The sequence below is a fragment of the Perognathus longimembris genome, chromosome 20, assembly GCF_023159225.1.
Source record: "Perognathus longimembris pacificus isolate PPM17 chromosome 20, ASM2315922v1, whole genome shotgun sequence".
NCBI classification, from domain to species: Eukaryota; Metazoa; Chordata; class Mammalia; order Rodentia; family Heteromyidae; genus Perognathus; species Perognathus longimembris.
The window spans coordinates 45,122,281-45,141,885 of NC_063180.1; the positions used below are offsets into that span (position 1 = coordinate 45,122,281).

Below are 19,605 nucleotides of genomic sequence, written 5' to 3' on the forward strand. Positions count from 1 at the left end.
ATGTGGCCTAGTGGTACCGCGCTTGCCTCATGTACATGAAGCCCTGGGTTTGACTCCCCACAGGGAATGGCCAGGAGTGGCGCTGTGGCTCAAGTGGTAGAGTGCTAGCCTTGAGCCAAAAGAAGCCAGGGACAGTGCTCAGGCCCTGAGTTCAAGCCCCAGGACTGGCAAAAAAAAAAAAAAAAAAGTCCCATGGACTTGACGGCCTGGGCTGGCTTTGAGCCGTGATCCTCAGGTGTCAGCCTCCTGAGTTACTAAGAGATATAGATAGATAGATACATAGATAGATAGATAGATAGATAGATACATAGATAGATAGATAGATAGATAGATAGATAGATAGATCTATAGAGAGAGAGAGAGATGCCAGTAAGGCGAGAGAGGCAAAACAGGAGACAGCAACAAGAGGAGGGCCACGGCAGTCGGGCCGAAGACAAGGCCTGAACTGCACACCATGCCGCTGCCCTGCTTCTCACCGTCCCCATGCCACTTCGTCCCTGCAAGGCCCGGTCCGCAGCCCAAAGCCCTCTTCTCGCGTCTCGTGAGGGAACCACGGCTCTGAGCTCACAGCAGCCCAGGAGCGCTGGGCCTGCGGCGGTCGCCAGCCCCGCCCCTGCCCCCCCCCCCCCACACAGTGGGTAGGGACGCACAGGAATTGGGACCATGGGCCTGAAAACTGAATTTACGGTGTTAAGAGTGGATTGTTGATTTGCTTTATGGAAATATAACTTACACCCCATAAAATCCACCCGGTAGGAGAGTACAGCTCGGTGAGTTTTAGCGTAGTCACAGAAATCTGCAACCATTACCAGTAGCTTTAGAACATTCTCACCCCCCCACCCCCCGCAGAAACCAGGGCGTCACAAGTGTGTCCCGCCCTCCCCTCCCGCCGGCTCCCGGCCGCCACTCCACACTGTGTCTCTGCAGCTTCGTGTATTCATGTATTTCTAGAGCGGAGTCATGGAGTGCTGGCCATTTCTCTTACTTAGCCTAGATAGTTTGAAGCTTCATTACCACAGTGCCTCTCAGTACTTCATTCCTCTTTACAGCTGAGTAATATTCAATTATATTTTATTTATCCACTCAGCAGAGGAAGGGTGCTGGGGTTCTTTCCATTTGGGGGCTATTATGAATGATGCTGGGATAAGCATCACAAGTTTCGGGGTAGACAAATGGCTGACACTATGGGAATAGAAATGCTGGTGCATGATTCTAGAACGTTCTGAGAAACAATTAGATTGTTTTCTGCACACAGATTTCTCCACATCATCACTAATATTTGGAGGTATGGGTTCTCCAATTTGTACTTTCTCAAGACTTTTTCTGGGGCTCTCCCAAGACTCCTGTATTTGCATATGAGTTTTATAACTCGCCTTTCAATTTCTGTAACAAGCCAGCTGCCAGTGGCTCACCCCTGTGGTCTCAAAAGGCTGAGATGGTGGGGGGGGGGGGGAACAGTAGATACCAGGTCTGCGAAACAAAAAACTTCTTGTCAAATGGTATTTCCACAGGTTTGGGTCATCAACCTTATATTATGTATCTAAAACCAAACAACTACTAAACATAAAAAGGTCTAGAATAGACCTATCAGTGGATCACAATAGCTCAACAGCTATGTACACATGATATATGAGACGAGGATAAGCAAAAACCACTCCAAGAGAAGGACACAGGAGGATTCTATTGTTGACATTACATTTAAAGTTCTAGGTGAATTTCCTTTGGCGTGCGCTACACTGGGTATTGTATATATGCCTACCTGATCTAGGGAAGGGAAAGAAAAACAAGGGTGTAAGATATCACAAGAAATGTACTCACTGCTTTATTATGTAACTGAACCCCTTTTGCACAACACTTTGTCAACAAAATATAATTAGTAATAATAATAAAATGTAGCCAGGCACTAGCGGCTCATGCCTGTAATCCTCACTACTCAGGAGGCTGTATCTGAAAATCTCAGTTTAAAGCCAGCCCAGGCTGGAAAGTGTGAGATTTTCCAATAAACTACTCACAAAAAAAACCCAAAAAACAAGTGGCACTGTGGTTCAGGTGGAGAGCTCTAGCCATGAGCAAATGAAGCCCTAGAATAATGCCCAAGTGCCCTAGAATAATGCCCAGGTTCCGAGTTCAAGTCACAGGACTGGCAATAAAAACAAACAAATAAATTTACAGGTGCAAAGCATGGGTGTCTGACTCTGCCAGTGTTATAAATAACTCATAATGTTTTTGGGGGAAAAAGAAAAGGCTGAGATGTGAGGATCATGGTTCAAAGCCAGCCTGAACAGGAAAGTTCATGAGACTCTCACCTGCAATTAACCACCAAAAAAGCTGGAAGTGGAGTTGTGGCTCAAGTGGCAGAAAGCTAGCCTTGAGCAAAATAAGCTCAAGAGACAGCATCCAGGCCCTGAGTTCAAGATCCAGAACCAGCACAGAAGAAAAGGATCTATTACAAATTCAATTGGAATTTTGATAAATTAAATTAAATCTCTGTTAGTAATATTAAGATCAAGTACTTCCATCTTAATAATATTAAGTCTCTGATCCAAGAGCATAAATAAAATTAGTCATTTTAATTTTGTGGATAATTTTTAATAACATGACTGATTTCCATTTCTGTGGATCTTTTCTAAATTTCTTTTAGTAATACTTTATAATTTGCAGGGTATAAATGTTTAGTTAAATTTGCTCCTGAATATTCTTTTTGCTATTACAATAGAATTATTTTTTACTAGTTATCATCAGCACATTATTTTTTGCCCTGCAGAAAGATTTTTTTTAATTTCATTTTTGATTGGTCATTGCTAATATATAGAACTGCAATTGGTTTTCTATATCCTCCCCTAGTGCTTTTTTGTAATTAAAAATTATGACATTTATGAATAGACATAGTTTTAGTTCCTCCTCTATAGTCTGGATGTCTTCCTTTTTCTTTGCTAATCTCTTGCTGAAATAACTCAAGTACACAGTAAAATACCAGTGGAAAGAGTAGAAACCTTTGTCTTGTCCCTCATATCAAGAGTGAAAGTCCACTTTCCTATCAAGTATGATGTTAGCTTTTGGCTTTACATAGATGCCTTTTATTAGACTGGTGATAGCCCCTTCTGTTCCCAGTCTATTGGTTGAGTGTTATGAAAAGGCTTGATATTTCATTAGCATAATATCTTACATTAGTTAATTTTCAGATGTTAAGCCAACCTTGCATTCCTGGAAGAGCCCACTTTGTCATAATGTATCATCCTTTGAAAGTGTTTCTGGATTTGGTTTGCTAGTATATTGGGAGGAATTTTTTTCTGGTCCCGAGGCTTGAACTCAGGGCCTGATTGCTATATCTGAGCCTTTTTGTGATCAAGGCTAGCACTCTACCACTTAAGCCACAGAACCACTTCTGGCTTTTTCTGAGTAGTTTATTGGAGATAAGAGTCTCATAGACTTTCCTGCCCTGGCTGGCTTTGAACCTTGATCTTAATGCCTCAATCACGAGTAGACACTTCATTATAACATGATTAATTTTAATGACTTTTATGGAAGTCTCCTGGTATATTTTGCTTATCTTTAAATAATGTCCTCTTTCCATTATACAAGATATCCTAAAATATCATAAACCCACATGTTTTATTTCTTAAGTACAAATGTTAGATGTATGCAATACATTTATATATCCATATATACACAGATAATAGTGCACACAAACCTATCGAAGTATGTATATGCTGACAGTTGCTAAGTATAATACATGTCAACTTGGAGCAATGTTAAAAGAACAGGATAATGTCTGCTGAGCCTCTGTGTGGTGGACCCATTGCTAGTTTCAATTCTGTCTTCATTAATGCTTTCATTCATTAATGCTTTCTTGATCCACCCATGCTATCATTGTGTGTTTTTGTTTGTTTTCTTTTGTTTTGGTGCAAGTACTGGGGCTTGAACTCCGGGCCTAGGTGTTGTCCCTTAGTTTTTTTGTTCAAGGCCAGAACTCTATCCCTTAAGCCACAGCTCTGCTTCTGGATTTGTGGTAGTTCCTTGAAGACCTTTCTGCTTGTGGTCTGGCTTTGAACCACAATGCTCCAATCTAAGCCTCCTGAGTAACTAAACATTACAGGGATGAGCTACCAGTGCCCAGCTTCATCAAGTGTTGTGCAGTGTCCATGCCCTGGTAGTACTGAGGTGTGATTAGTGGCAGGACTCTTGGGTACAGGGCAATCCAGACTCCTTTCTGAACACAAAGCACATCACGCATGCTAGTGCCCAGTCCCCCACCAAAGGAATGTGGACCCCTACCGCCATGTCCAGGTGTTTGTTCTGGTTCTCCCAGTGTGAGTGACAGCAGGTGTCTGTTCTTGTTCTTCTCCCCGTGTGAATGGAGTTCCCATCATGGAAGGAGATTCAAAACTCAGCTTCATTCTCTTTCCTTCTTCTCCTTCTTTCCTTAACAATAATCCAGGACAATCCAGAGCAGCCATGATACCGCCCAAGCACCCACGGCAGCCCAAGGGGGCTTCGGAGGACGCCATTGCCTTTGGGGAGAGAGCAGAGCAGGAAGCCCGGAGCACCTCCCAAGCCACGCCGCCCCCACTGCCAAAGAAGACGGTGATCAGAGCCAACACGGAGCCGCTCTCCAGAGACCTGCAGAGGGCCCTGGAGAGCGGCCTGTGCGTGGTGGCCAACCCCACCTACGACATGGACCCGGGCTGGGACGCCAGCAGCGCGGGCTCCTCCCTCAGCTGCGACCTCAGGGGCGGGGAGGGCGGGGAGGGTGGGGAGAGCGGCTCCTGGGACTCACTGGAGAGGCCCGCCGCCCCCTCCACCGCCCACAGCGCCCGCAGCACCTGCAGCCTGGCCGCCCTGGGCACCCAGGACAGGTTCTCCCACAGCACCGAGTCCCTGCCCTGCAGACAGGCCCGGGGCCTCCCGAAGCCGCAGAGGCAGGCCGCCCTCTACCAGGGCCTGGGGAGCCGGGACGAGGTGGTGGGGAAGATCCGAAGCCTGCACACGGAGGCCTTGAAGAAGCTGGCCGTCAAGTGCGAGGACCTCTTCATGGCGGGCCAGAAAGACCAGCTCCAGTTCGGCGTGGACAGCTGGTCGGACTTCAGGCTGACGAGCGACAAGCCCTGCTGCGAGGCCGGAGACGCCGTCTACTACACGGCGTCCTACGCCAAGGACCCGCTCAACAACTACGCGGTGAAGGTAAGGGGGCCGCCCCGGCCTCGCCTACGCCTGGGGGGGGCGGGGGGGAGGGGGGTCACACACACACCCGGCCTGCCGCTGCCCCCTCAGGCCTGCCGCTGCCCCTCGAGGGCCACCCCGCCCCGCCGCTCCATGTCCAGGTGCAGCAGCTGCTCTGGCAAACAGCGGGCTGATTTATTATTTAGAGGAGGAATCGTGCAGAGTGGACTGCATGCTAAGATAGAGCTGAACAAACACTGGGTGGGAGCCGAGGAGGCCCCGTGACGAACCCAGCCCAGACTCGGGAAGTCACCCCTGAGCCGTGACCTACAGAACTGAGACCGCTCATGTACCTTCCACGCCATGCTTCTGTCCTTATTCTGTGTGTGTGCGTGTGTGTGCGTGCGCGTGTGCGTGCGTGTGTGTGTGCGTGCGCGTGTGCGTGCACGTGCGCGCGCCTGTGTGTGTGTATACGTGTGCATACATGCTGGTACTGGGTCCTGAAGTCAAGGCCTGAGCACTGCTCCTTGGCTCTAATACTTGCACCAGAGCTTCATTTCCAGCTTTTTGTGGCTAACTGAAGGTAGGAGTCTCTGACTTCCCGGCCTGGGCTGGCTTCAAGCTGACATCCTCAGATGTCCACCCCCTCGAGCAGCTAGGATGACAGGCCTGGGCCCCTGGCACCCAGCTTCGGAGTCTGCTCTTTACCAAGCCTTCCTCTGCTCTGTAATTGTCTGCTTCTTGGAGAGACATTTTTATAGAAGAAAAAGCTAATATTATTGCAGTGTGAGAAATATTATTCATATAATTAAATCTTCAAATTACATGTATGACGCTAAGATCTGTTTCTCAACTTGGCACATGAGGAAAATGGAGCTCAGGAAAGTAAACTAACTTGCTGAGGGTCGCACAGCTAGCAAGTCAAAGGGCTGGAATCTCAACACGCGTCTCTGACTCCACAGTCTTCACTTTGCCTATTACATTGTTTATTAATTTTTTGCATGTCTGTCACCCATCCCAGACAACCATGGCTTCAAGGTGTCCAGAAATACACATACATACATACATACATACATACATACATACATACATAGAGTTTGCACTCAGGGCCTTGTCCTTGCGGGACTTACTTGCTCACAGCTGGAGCCCTGCCCTTGAGTTGTACCTTACTGCTGGCTTTTGGCTGGTTATTTTGGAGAGAGTCTCCTGGACTTTTCTGTCAGTGGAATCGCTAACCCTCCACATCTGTATCCAGAACAGTTAGGACAGCCGTTGGGAGCGGCCAGCGCCCCCCCTCGCCTCCAGGATGCCCACAAGTCCTGACCTGACATGGGGACGCTCACCCGCAGCTCGCACTGCAGGGATGAGGTGCGTCTCCTCCAACGATGCCGAAGGACATGGTGCCAGGATTCCGCAGTGGGAAAGCCAGAACATTCCCCTACACCCACTGCAGCCAGGAATCACTGGTCTTTCCTAGTGGATTGCCTCAGTTGCTCGGGCTGCCATAACCAAGTGCCCCTAGACTGGATGGCGTAAGCAACAGAGATGTCTCATGTTTCTGGAGGCTGGGAAAGTCCACCCATGTCATAATCATGTATGGCCTGTGATGGCCAAATGATCTGAGTTCAGATCCCAGCCAGCTCTGCCTCTCAGTAGCTTTGTCAGGAACGGTACCTATCTCTGGGCTTCTTTGGGGTCTGAGGGAAGCAAGGTCCCTGCTGGGTGTTCGTTCCTTTCACCGTCCTTCGCTTCTTCCCTTTAAGGGAATAAACATCTTTGGACCTCGAGTTCCAACTCAGAAATTTACAGCAATCACCACACACTGTGCAGGCTGGCAGCGGTGTCCAGGGAGATCACACACATGAAGGGGCTTTTAAAGGGACAAGCCTTCCGGGCACTCGAGGCTCACGCCTGTGATCCCACTCCAGATTTAGGCTCAAAGCCAGCCCCAGCAGAAAAGTCTGTGAACCACCAGAAAGCCAGAAGTGGAGGGTATGGCTCAAGGGGTGGAGCACCAGCCTTCAGTGAAAAAGCCAAGGGACAGCAGCACCCAGGCCCTGAGTTCAAGCCCCAGTACCAAAGCCACAGAAGTTCCATTTACACTTAAGATGATAGTATCCATCCCCTTGATCCCCTATTCACTGGTTCAAAACCAATTAACATATACCTAAGTGACTTTTACATGTTAATTTTGCTCAGAAAGTCCAGATGGTGTCGTAGTCCATTCATGAGTAACGTGCACACTTGGCCTTACCTGTCTGTCAGGACAGAATATATGTCTGCGTCCGCTTGCCCTCAGCCCCTAAACCACTTGCCTTGTGTGGCACAGCGAGCCCGGGGCTGGGCCTGGACCAACTCTTTATAGTACCATTGGGCCCAAAGAGGCCTCTGCAGATTGTCTGCAGCGCTATTCTTTCATCCGGGGTTAAGGTGTCTTATCTGTCTTGACGCTTTATTGCTACAGGATTCCCAATGCAAGATGAGGTCCTAGTTCAGGCAGGGCCATAGAACTGTCTGTTCTTTCAAAACAATTGAGAAGTAGGGCTTGACTAACTTTATGTATTACTGCCATGCAATCTTGTCTCCTCCTTAAATCAATGGTTCGCTATTGATTTCTTCGCTTGTAATGATGCACAAGCAATCTCAAAGGAACAGGTGGCCAGTGATTATATACTGGGAGTCGTTGCCAGGTTTGGGAGAGGATGTGTTACACTAAATGCTGAATTTAAATGTCTCTTTGAAGACCCTCTGGGCATTTCCAGAAGTGCCCAGTTGATTGCACACCCTTAAAGGAATAAACTACAAGGACTCAGAACTCGGGGCGAGCTAAGCCAAGGAGGCTAGCCATCAGCCCCAATAAACAGCTCTCGTTACTATCTTCTTAAAATATCCCTTCCCATGCTAAGGCAATTTAGAGTCTGCTAATAGGTGTGGCTGTATCTTCAGATGTGGCTACAAGAGGCCAGTGCCAGAACTTGGCAATGTAAAAGCCAAAGGATGCGGATACGTGCCATACCAAGTCCACCGCAGCCTCCACTTAGTGGTGGATCGTGTTCGCCGTTGAGGCTGCCGTAACGAAGGGCCTTCGGCTGGAGGCTTAAACCACAGACAGCGATTCCTCGTGGCTGGTGGCTTGGTTTCTGATGAGGGCTCTCTCTGGTCTGTAGACAGCCACCTTCTCTCTTTACATCCTCACTTGCGATGAGAGAGAGAGGGAGAGCGCTAAGAAAGAGCAGATGGCCTGGTGCCCTTCTTGTATGGCAGCCTCAGCAGGCTGTCAGATCTGGGCCCAGACCTTTGGACTTGGTCGCATCTTCGTTGCCTCTCTGTAGGCTCTGTCTCCAAATAGACTCCCCTTGTGAGTCAGGAGGGCGTCCATCTGTGAACTGGAGCGGGGGGCGCACGCTGAAAACCCGCGGGGTCACTGCGCGCTTGCTCGGTGGCTCCAACTCAAAGCCAGCCCAGGCAGGAAAACTTGTGACTTTCCTATCTTTAATTAAATAGCAAAAGGCCTGAAATGGAGCTGTGGGCTGTGGCTCAAAGCGGTAAAGTGCTAACCTTGAGCACAAAAGCTGAGGGCTTCGTCTGCAGGCTCTGAGTTCGAACCCCAGGGTGGGTCGGCACACACAAAAAGTCCACAGAATCAGCCTTCTTCTTCCAAACTCCAAATTCAAACAAATCCAAATCCTGACGTCCTCAGAAGTCTTACTGCAGAATGAACTCTAAAGAGACCACGAGCAAAGTCTCATCTAAATACCATCTAAATCAGATAGGGATGTGACTCAAGTTCAACTCAAGTTCCTATGGTAACGTTCTTCTCTAGCTGGGAACCTGTGAACAGTTAGGCGCGTTCAAAATGCAGCTCTGAGCAGGCACGTAACAGACAGCCCTCTCCTAAAGGGAGACATCAGAAGGAAGAAAAGAAAGAACCACGGCTCCAGAACGTAGCAGGCCCGGTCTCATTACAGCAGAAGACTCAGAATAATTCTTCCCCGGGCCTGAGGATCACCGCAGGAAGCCCGCGAGACCCTCACCCCCCCACGTGGGGTGTGACGCAAGTGGCAGAGCATCAGCCTTGAGAACAAAGCTAAGGGTCAGGGCCCACGCCCGGGATTGCGTGAGTGCGGGCACGGGCGCACACGCGTGTGCACACACGCACGCACACCATAATCCTCTTTGGTTATGGGCTCTCCCCGGCCTGCCGGGTGGCAGCCTCCGCCCTGAGGCTCTGTAAGATGACTCCAGAGCTAGAGAAGCAGTGCCACCTTTGAACGGGAGGCGGGACCGGCCTGTCCACTGCACCTGGGGTGGGGAGAGCAGTGCTGGGGCCATTCTAGCCTCACGTGCACGGATCAACAGCTCTGGGTCCGTGCAGAGAATCCACTTGCCCCGTCCCTTTAGCTGGAACCAGCAGGATGCTTGCTCCGGAGGCAATCCCACCGCCGCTGGCTTCCGCAAGACAGCGGGTAAGATTTTGGAGGCACCCATCAGATGGTTATTTGTCGAGAACAAGCTTTCCCATCCTTTGCCATATGGATAGGCAGAATCTTGCCTATCTCTGGTTGTGGTTGCTTTTTGCTTAGCAGTTCCCTCTTCAGCTCAGCTTTCTCCCTTCCCATTTTACCAGCAGCCCCCAGGGACCCCTGCCGTGCGTGGCTGGGAATTCTTAGCTAGGAATCCATCTTTATCCCCTTGCAAGTCCTTCTTTCACAAAACATGAGAACACCGTTCTGCTGAATTCACTGCTACTTGCTGGCAAGAACCTCCTCACTTCCGGCTCCTCATTTCCAAGACTCACCAGAGCCTCCCTCACCTCCATCTGTTCAAAAACCCTCCCAGAGCTGGGCAGTGGCTCACGTCTGTCATCCTAGCTACACAGGAGGCTGAAATCTGAGGATCGTGGTTCAAAGCCAGCCGGGGAAGGAGAGTCTGTGAGACTCTTAGCTCCAACGAACCACCACAAAGCCAGAGCTAGAGCGGCGGCTCAGAAGGGTAGAGCACCAGCCTTGAGCCCAGAGGCTCAGGGACAGCGCCCAGGCCCCCAAGTTCAAGCCCCAGGACCAGCACACCAAAGAACACAAACAAAAACCTCCCCGCCTCTAGTCCTCTAGTCGGTTCCAAAGCAGTTTCTGGATTTCTAGTTATTTGTTTCAGCAGTAGCTCGATTCTCAGTATCAAAGTGTTAGCCTTCTGGAGCTGCCAGAAGCACCACTCGTAGCCTGGCTGGCGTGAGCCCCAACAATCATCTCCTCATGGGCGGTGGGGCCGGAAAGCCCAGGCCTGGGCTTGACTCCGCTTCTGGAGAGGACGCCATTACAGATGTGGGGCTGGCCCGCCCTCCGCTGCGCTCTGACCGCGCAGCGCGCAGGCGCGTGCGTGCCCTTGAGACTGGACTCCGCGCGTGTCCTTGACCGCTCCGGCTCACCCCCGCCCCCGGGTGCCCTCACAGGCGGGGCCCGCCCTGGCAGCACTGGCGCCGTGACAAACGAGGGCTTCTCCTGGACTGGAAGACTCCTGCTTCATAGTTATTCTGCTTTTACTCAAATAGACATTATTTGTATTGGTCTTAAGCTAAAGGCATCCCAGTACAGAATAAAGAGCTCTGAAGCCCTTAGACCTGGGCCCAAGTTCCAAATCAATCTCTCTGTCTCTGTCTCTCTCTCTCTCTCTGTCTCTGTCTCTGTCTCTGTCTGTCTCTCTCTCTCTCTCTCTCTGTCTCTGTGTGTCTCTCTTGCACGCGTGCACACAGGCAAAGGAAAACTCAAGACCTCATGCTTACTCGGCTTGCTTGCTTGACTGGTGCTCTGTCACTTGAGCCATGCCTCCAGCCCAGCTTTTTGCTGGTTATTTTGGAGATTGAGGTTTCTGACATTTCTGCCTAGGCTGGCTTTGAACCGCGGTCCTCAGGTCTCGGCCTCCTGAGCCACCGGCACCCAGCTGAGTGCTTTTAAGCCGGTCTCTGCACCTCTCTCGGTTTTGACATCAGTGCAAACAAACCGCCCTGCCCACTTCAGCCCTGTTAGAATGTACATGTCTATGTAGTAAAACCACTGTCGGGAACCATAAAGTCCGCGTGAAATATGGTGAAATAATGTATTCTTGCTAATAGCAACAATGGCAAATTACTGCTCTGAAATCTCTAGGTCACTCAGCATCTTTAATGTCAGGCATTAGCCTCAGCGTATTTAGATAGTTCCACACTTAGATAATTTCCTTCTCATTACTTCAGAGAGGGGTGCGTCATTACTTCAAAGATGGGTGTATCATTACTTCAAAGATAGAAGCATTCTTTTTTTTCCCCTCTTGAAATTATGGGAGGATAGAAGAAGCCACAAAACCTAACCGTCTCAAGAATTTCAGTACTGCCGAAAGTGGGAAACAAATTAAGCACTTGATATTAAGAAAACAATTTAATAAATTACGGCACATCAGTTCAATGAAATGTTTGCAGCCGTTAAAAGTGGTAATTATGAAGACTATAAAGTGAAAAATGTTGGTTGTAAACTGTCATAGAAGCGCAAATAGTATGAGCACGTTTTGAAAGAGGACCTACCAAGTGATCACATGTGAAGAATTCCTGTTTCACAGTGGTGGGAATTGCTAGTGATTTTGATTTGTTAAAAGATGACACCATCACGTCTTCCCAATGGGAAACAAGTCCACGACATGAGAGGCCATGATCGTGTCACCGTGCGGACCCTTGCTCTCCTCTGCCGGCACACGCTCGCCGTCCACCCGTCACACCCGGCTCCTCCTCCCGCTCCCGGCTTTCCCCCGCTGGGTCTGGGCGCCGCCGCTCCTGAGCGGCCTGCGGTAGGACGAGGTGGGGGATTTCCGACGTCGCGCAGGGAGCCAGCCTCGTGCCCCGTCCCGTCCCCTCGCTACGGAACCAGAGGCCCTGGTGATAAGGCCGGGCGAGGCATTGCACTGGAGCGAGCACTGGAAAGTGCTTCTTCGCACACGGGATCGGAGAATGTTGACAAAGGGGCCAAGGCCTAAGCTTTGAAGTCAGACCAGGCCTGGCTCAAAACGGATGGCTCTGCCCCATATTCGCTGTTACATTGTCACCGTTACCTGACTTTCCTAAGAGTTCCTTCTTCTTAAAGCCATTATTAAAAAGTCCAGGCATGGTGGTTTGTGCCTATAATCTCAGCCACTCAGAAGGCCTCAGCCTTCCGATCACAAATGCCAGGCCAGCCTGGGCTGCCCAGGGAGGCTTTCAAAGCAGAACACAAATCAGAAGAGTTAATGCATGTATAGTGAAATAAGCAGAGAGATAGAGATGGATACGTGGGTGGATGGATGGATGGATGGGTGGGTGGACAGGTGGGTGGACGGGTGAGTGGACGGGTGGGTGGGTGGGAGGGTGGGGGTGGGGTGGGGTGGATGCTCACAGCACCATTTGGTAAAGTGAAACATTCCCCTTGAACTCAGGGCCTGAGCACTGTCCATGGGCGTTTTTTGCTCAAGGCTGACCATGTGCTACCTCAACCATGGCTTCTCTCTCTCCTATCTTCTTTTGTTGTTGTTGTTGTTGTTGTTGTTGATTGGAGATCAGAGTCTCACAGGCATTCCCGCCAGGGTTGGCTTCAGATCGAGGGGTCCTGGGCGCCCCGGAGGGAGGGGCCCGGCCCCAGGGCGCGCTGCCTTCCCGGCAGCCAGCGTGGACGGGGCGGTCGGGGGCCGAGGGCCGGGCTGAGGCCTGGCCCGGGCCGCCACCCCGCGAGGGTCCCCGCTGGAGGGCGAGGGCGGCCGCCTCGAGGCCCGGCCCCGGTGCCCGGCCCTCGCCTGGGGGATCGCAGCGAGACCCCGCCCTGGGGCCGAGCCCGCGCCGACTCCCGGCCCGCGCCGACTCCCGGCCCGCGCCGACTCCCGGCCCGCGGCTCGGCTCGGCTCGGCTCGGCTCGGCTCCGCGGCTCGGCTCGGCTCCGCGGCTCGGCTCGGCTCGGCTCGGCTCGGCTCCGCGGCTCGGCTCGGCTCGGCTCGGCTCGGCTCGGCTCCGCGGCTCGGCTCGGCTCCGCGGCTCGGCTCGGCTCGGCTCGGCTCCGCGGCTCGGCGCGGCTCGGCTCGGCTCCGCGGCTCGGCGCGGCTCGGCTCGGCTCCGCGGCTCGGCTCGGCTCGGCTCCGCGGCTCAGCTCGGCTCGGCTCGGCTCCGCGGCTCGGCTCGGCTCCGCGGCTCGGCTCCTCGGCTCGGCTCGGCTCCGCGGCTCGGCTCCTCGGCTCGGCTCCGCTCGGCTCGGCTCGGCTCGGCTCCGCGGCTCGGCTCGGCTCGGCTCGGCTCGGCTCCGCGGCTCGGCTCGGCTCCGCGGCTCGGCTCGGCTCGGCTCCGCGGCTCGGCTCCGCGGCTCGGCTCGGCTCCGCGGCTCGGCTCGGCTCGGCTCGGCTCCGCGGCTCGGCTCGGCTCGGCTCGGCTCGGCTCCGCGGCTCGGCTCGGCTCCGCGGCTCGGCTCGGCTCGGCTCCGCGGCTCGGCTCCGCGGCTCGGCTCGGCTCCGCGGCTCGGCTCGGCTCGGCTCCGCGGCTCGGCGCGGCTCGGCTCGGCCCGCAGGCCGGGCCCGCAGCGCCCCCTGGCGCCCGCCGCGCGCAGCGCCGCGCCGCGCAGCTCGGGGCCGGGCTTCTCCCCGCCCTCGGGGCGCCCCGGCCGGGAGAGCGCGGCCAGCGCCACCTCGACGCCCGCCCTGAACGCGTGCGGGCTGCGTGGGGTTCCGCCGGTCCTGGGGCTCGAACTCGGGGCCGGAGCGCGGCCCCTGGCTTCTCCCGCTCGAGGCGGGCGCTCCGCCGCCCGGGCCCCGGCGCCGCTCCGGCCTTTCCTGAGCGCGCGGCGCTGCGGACTCGAACCCAGGGCGCCCCGCGGGCCGGGCGAGCGCTGCGCCTCGGAGCCACATTTCCCCGCCGCGGTGAGAGAGACGTGAAAAGCGAGACGCCGGGAAGTGACTTGGAGGCCTAATAGAGAAAATACCGAGAAGGGGAAGGGCAAGGGGAAGAAACGGCAATAAGAACCCCGTCCATTTGTTCTGGAAAGAGTGACTTATTTTCTGAAATCACTTTGGGGCTAGAAATTTATCATCCCAAGTTAGGTCATTTCGAGGTGTTTCTTTTTTTTTTTAATCTACAGGAGTCAACTTATTAATATTTGAAAAATGGCTACTATGCAGTGCATAGAGTAATATAATACTCCTACCTAAATTAACATCATCGCGGGCTCCATAATAAAGATTTATGAGAGACCCATCATGCGAAATCCTATTATGGAAATCTCCGTAAGCCGCCTGTGTTTGGGTTGTAGCAAGCTTCATGGTTATGAACCAATTAAGAGCTCAGGATTTCCCCCTTTCTTTTGCACTCCAGTCTTCTCTCGTTTTCATTTACCCTTCAACGAGATTGACCCATTATTTTTCCGCCTGTCTCTGTCTCACAAAGCCGAGTGCACCACCCACGCGGGTTCACCCCCCGCACAGGCCGCTTTCCCGCGGAGCATCCGCAACGGGCCAGGCAATTTATCATTTCTTCTTCGTAAATCACTTCCATCCTTTATCTCAAGTTGATCTGTGGAGCTAAACATAAATTCGTGTTGTAGGATCCATGTTCTTATCTGCTCTCAGCTGTGGAGGACCTTATAAAAATGCAGATGTCTGTGCCACCCCTCCCAAAGCTTCTAGGTAAAATTACAATATCACAACTATATCTCCTCCACTACCAGGGGGTGAATTCTTTGCACTGTGAGTTGACTTGGTGAAAACTGCAGGCGCGGCCCGCAGTCTGCCTTCTAGCCTGAGCTGGGCGGTGGTTCCAGCTGCACGCAAGAGGGCTGACCTCTGTCTGTCATTCTCATTAGCTGCCCTCCGCCGTTCCTGTGAACAGAGAACCACGCTGCTGAAGCATGGCTCTAAGAACTGGGGGGAAATCTCATTCTCATTGCCTGAAATAGTATGAACGGGCCAGGTGCCGTGGCCCACAGATTGAAGCCCGCCGGGGCAGGAAAATCCGTGACGCCCCTATCTCCAATGAACCACCAGAAAACCCAACAGTACCCAGGCCCCACAACCAACGTGTGTGTGTGTGTGTGTATATATACAGTTGTGACAGCGTCGGTGTCTGTGAGTTGTCTGAGCACTGTGTTTGGTCTCGTATCCTAGAGCAGCACTGTGTTTTGTGTGTTTTGCCCCCCCCCCCGCGGGCCCCCCTGTTCTTACGTGGGGCAGGGCCTCCGTCTGTTGGCTGCCTGGCTTTGGTGTTGGCTTGGGAGCTCGTTGTGGCAGTGCTGCTTATCTGTGGTTCGTGAGACGGAGCCCTGCTGTGCAGCTCGGGCTGACCTGGGGTCTTAGGGTTCCCCTGTCCCGGCCCCCCAAGGGCTGGGGCTCCACGCTGCCCCACCATAGCCGGCCTCCATACGTCTTCCTCTGCATTCCTTGATCAGGAAGGATTCCGGGGTTCGGTATTGTTTGAATCCAGAGAATGAGCCTCCTGGGGGACCGGCAGCTGCTGGCGAGGCGACGTCCCGGGCAGCCGAAACCCTGGGTGCCGTTCCCGGTTCAAGTCTCTGCGGCCCACTCAGCAGCACACAGTAAAGGGCCGCGGGCGCCGGGGCTGGACCTCGAGGCTGCTCACGTTTTTGTGGAGAGCTGGCCCTCTCCCGGGAACGCGCTGTCTCCCGGATGTGTCCGGTCAGGCTGGTTTCCAGCGGTGCGGTGCTGGCTGGACCTTCAGCGCTTCCTCTCACTGGGCTAAAGCTGAAGACCGAGCTAGGACCCTGAACTCCCATTCCAGCAGGCAGTGCCATGTTGCAAATTATTTAAACAGCCAATGAGGTTAACTGTGGGCTCGGTCTGACTCCTAGGCAGCTAAATTATGGCCAGTATAGGATTTAAAATAGCTGGTGACACCAAAGTATGAAATACTGCCAACAGTACTTATAGAAAGAATTGGTGATTGATGAGCACGGAGGATTATATATTATACTGCATGAGCTTAGACTTTCAGACCTTTCCAAAGACATTATTTCCTGAAAGATAGATGTTTGAACTTGAACTCAGCCAAGGGACAGCAGTTTCTAGACCAGAAGTTTGCTTAAAGAAATGTAATCGGGGCTGGGAATATGGCCTAGTGGTAGAGTGCTCGCCTCGTATACATGAAGCCCTGGGTTCAATTCCCCAGCACCACATATACAGAAAACAGCCAGAAATGGTGCTGTGGCGCCAAGTGGTAGAGTGCTAGCCTTGAGCAAAAAGAAGCCAGGGACAGTGCTCAGGCCCTGAGTTTAAGCCCCAGGACTGACCAGAAGAGAGAATGAGATCTGTTTACAGAATGCACCTGTAATCCCAGTTGCACAGGAGGCTGAGGCCCAAGGATCACGGTTCAAAGCCAGCCTGGGTAGGAAAGTCTGTGAGACTCTCATCTCCAACGAACCAGCTGGAAGTGGCGCTGTGGCTCAGCTGGTAGCACCCCAGCCTATGTGAAAAACTAAGGGACAGCACCCAGGCCCTGAGTTCAAGCCCCAGTACCAGCACAAACTGAGAGAGGTCTGGGGTGTAAAACTTGCCCGGCTGCGGGGCAGGGCGCGTGACCGCGGCTTTCCGTGGATGAGAGGCTCACAGCCCGCCTGCCCGGGCCGGCTTGGAGCTGCCATCCTGGGATCTCAGCCCCCGGAGCAGCCGGCATGCCGGGCGCGCCCCGGGCGGGCTTGGGCTGGGTTTTTTGTGCCCTGGGGGTGGGGGGTGGGGGAGGCTCTGGGGCCCTGCTTCTCGGCGGAGCCGCTGGGCGCTGACCCGGCCTCCCTCCCCCTCTCTCCCCTTCCTCCCCCCCCCCCCCCCAGATCTGCAGGGGCGACGCGCAGGAGGCGGAGCAGTACTACCACAGCCTGGCCGTGCGCCAGAGCCTGGCCGTGCACTTCAACATCCAGCAGGACTGCGGCCACTTCCTGGCCGAGGTGCCCAGCCGCCTGCTGCCCTGGGCGGGGGGCGCGCGCCCCGACGGCGCGCAGCGGAGCCACGTGGTGGTGATCACGCGCGAGGTGCCGCGGCTCACCGTGGCCGACTTCGTGCGGGACTCGCAGGCGCGGCACGGCGCCAGCCCGGACGCGTACGAGCGCCAGGTGTGCCTGCTGCTGCTGCAGCTGTGCGCGGGCCTGGAGCACCTGAAGCCGCACCACGTGACGCACGGCGACCTGCGGCCCGAGAACCTGCTGCTGGTGCCCGCCGCGGGCCCGGGCCCCGCGCGCCTCCTCGTGAGCAACTTCGCGCGGGCCCAGCGGAAGCGGCGGCCGCGGGGCCCCGAGGCGCTGCGCGAGCAGGCGCGCCTGGCCCCCGAGGTGCTGCCCGGCGCGCAGTTCCGGCGCGGCGACGAGTTCCAGACGGGCATCCTGGTGTACGAGCTGCTGCACCTGCCCAACCCCTTCGCGCAGCGCCCGGGGCTCCGCGAGCGCGCGTACTCGCGGGCCGACCTGCCGCGCGTGCCGCTGCGCTCGCCCTACTCGCGCGGCCTGCAGCGCCTGGCGGGCCGCCTGCTGCACCCGGACCCCGCGGGGCGGCTGCGCGTGGCCGAGGCGCGCGCCGCGCTGCAGTGCCTGCTGTGGGGCCCGCGCGAGGACCTGCGCCGCGCCCTGGCCGCCGCCCCGGGCCCCGCGCCGCGCGCCGCGCTGCTGCAGAACTGGCTGGACGTGAAGCGGACGCTGCTGGTGATCCGGCTCGCCGAGGCCGCGCTCGAGCGCCCGGGCGCCGTGGGCCTCGAGGACTGGCTGTGCGCGCAGTACCTGGCCGCCGCCACGCCCGACGCGCTGGCCGGCGCCCTGGACGTGCTGCAGCAGCCGTGACGCGGGCCGGGGGGGGGGAGGCCGAGGGGGGAGCGGCCCCCACCACCCCCCTCCCCCACCACCCCCCTCCCCCACCACCCACGCCCGACGCGCTGGCCGGCGCCCTGGACGTGCTGCAGCAGCCGTGACGCGGGCCGGGGGGGGGGAGGCCGAGGGGGGAGCGGCCCCCACCACCCCCCTCCCCCACCACCCCCCCTCCCCCACCACCCACGCCCGACGCGCTGGCCGGCGCCCTGGACGTGCTGCAGCAGCCGTGACGCGGGCCGGGGGGGAGGCCGAGGGGGGAGCGGCCCCCACCACCCACCACCCCCCTCCCCCACCACCCACGCCCGACGCGCTGGCCGGCGCCCTGGACGTGCTGCAGCAGCCGTGACGCGGGCCGGGGGGGGCGCGGGGGGGGAGCGGCCCCCACCACCCCCCCTCCCCCCCGCCGGGCCGCGCCGGGCAGGACGTCCCCGATGCGCGGCTCCTGGGAACACCGGAGGCCCCCCGGGCCCGGGGCAGGGGGGAGAAGGGGGCCCCGGGGGGGCGGGCGGGGCCTTGTGAGACCGTGGAGCCCCGCCCCGCCCCGCGGGCCCCCGCGCGTGTCGGCAAGGCACTTGGGAGCCTCCCGCGGGCCCCGGGTGGGGGCGGCCCGGGGCGCAGGGCGAGCGAGACCCCGGATCCAACCAAAGAGCCGAGCGGCCCGCGCGGGCTTCCGCCGGAGGGGCGGCGGCGGGGCGCGGGAGCCCGGGGCGGGCGGGGCGGGGCGGGGCGGGGCTGTGCGCGGCCCGGCCCGAGGGTTTTCTAGACGATTCTCTATTTTGCTATGAATAATGTTATTCTCGTACCGAGAGCGAAAGCGGCGCGTCCGCCCGGCCCTGCCCGCCGCCCGGGAGGCTGCGCCCGAGCCAGCGCCAGGAGGAAGCGCTTCGCCCGAGCGGTCACCCGCGGGGCCGGGCGGGGCGGCGCGGCCCGCACACGCGCGTGCACGCCCCACGCCCACCCGGGAGGCCGGCGGACCCGGGCCGCGCGCGCCCTGCCCGCCTCACCCTGTAAATAAAACCATTTTGATATCACTGCCGGCCGACCCCGAGCCTCCTTTCCGCGTCCGCCCCGCCGGCCGCGCCCCCAGCGCCGCGGTGCGCACCCGAGCCTGCGCCCTGGCCCCGGTGCTGCGGCGTGACCGCTCCCCCTGGCGGCCGGGCCCCGGTGCTGCGGTGTGACAGCTCCCCCTGGTGGCCCGACGGCGGTCCTGCAACATGACAGCTCCCCCTGGCGGCCGGGCCCCGGTGCTGCGGTGTGACAGCTCCCCCTGGTGGCCCGACGGCGGTCCTGCAACATGACAGCTCCCCCTGGCGGCCAGACGGCGGTCCTGCAACATGACAGCTCTCCCCTGGCGGCCAGACGGCGGTCCTGCAACATGACAGCTCTCCCCTGGCGGCCGGACCCGGTGCTGCGGAGTGACCGCTCCCCCTGGCGGCCGGACCCGGTGCTGCGGAGTGACCGCTCCCCCTGGCGGCCGGGCCCCGGTGCTGCGGCATGACCGCTCCCCCTGGCGGCCCGACGGCGGTCCTACAGCATGACAGCTCCCCCTGGCGGCCGGGCCCCGGTCCTACAGCATGACAGCTCCCCCTGGCGGCCCGACGGCGGTCCTACA

The 19,605-nt window shown here is 56.5% G+C and overlaps 1 protein-coding gene across 1 annotated transcript in view; it reads left to right on the forward strand.

Moving 5' to 3' along the window:
• Peak1 (pseudopodium enriched atypical kinase 1) overlaps nucleotides 1-17,966 on the forward strand; it is a 194,863-nt gene extending 176,897 nt beyond the window's left edge. The window contains exons 8-9 of the mRNA XM_048369079.1: nucleotides 4,439-5,181; nucleotides 16,971-17,966. Of these exons, the coding sequence (XP_048225036.1) occupies nucleotides 4,439-5,181; nucleotides 16,971-17,966 (1,739 nt within the window). The remainder of the gene's footprint in view (nucleotides 1-4,438; nucleotides 5,182-16,970) is intronic.
• Nucleotides 17,967-19,605: the final 1,639 nt, after the last annotated feature.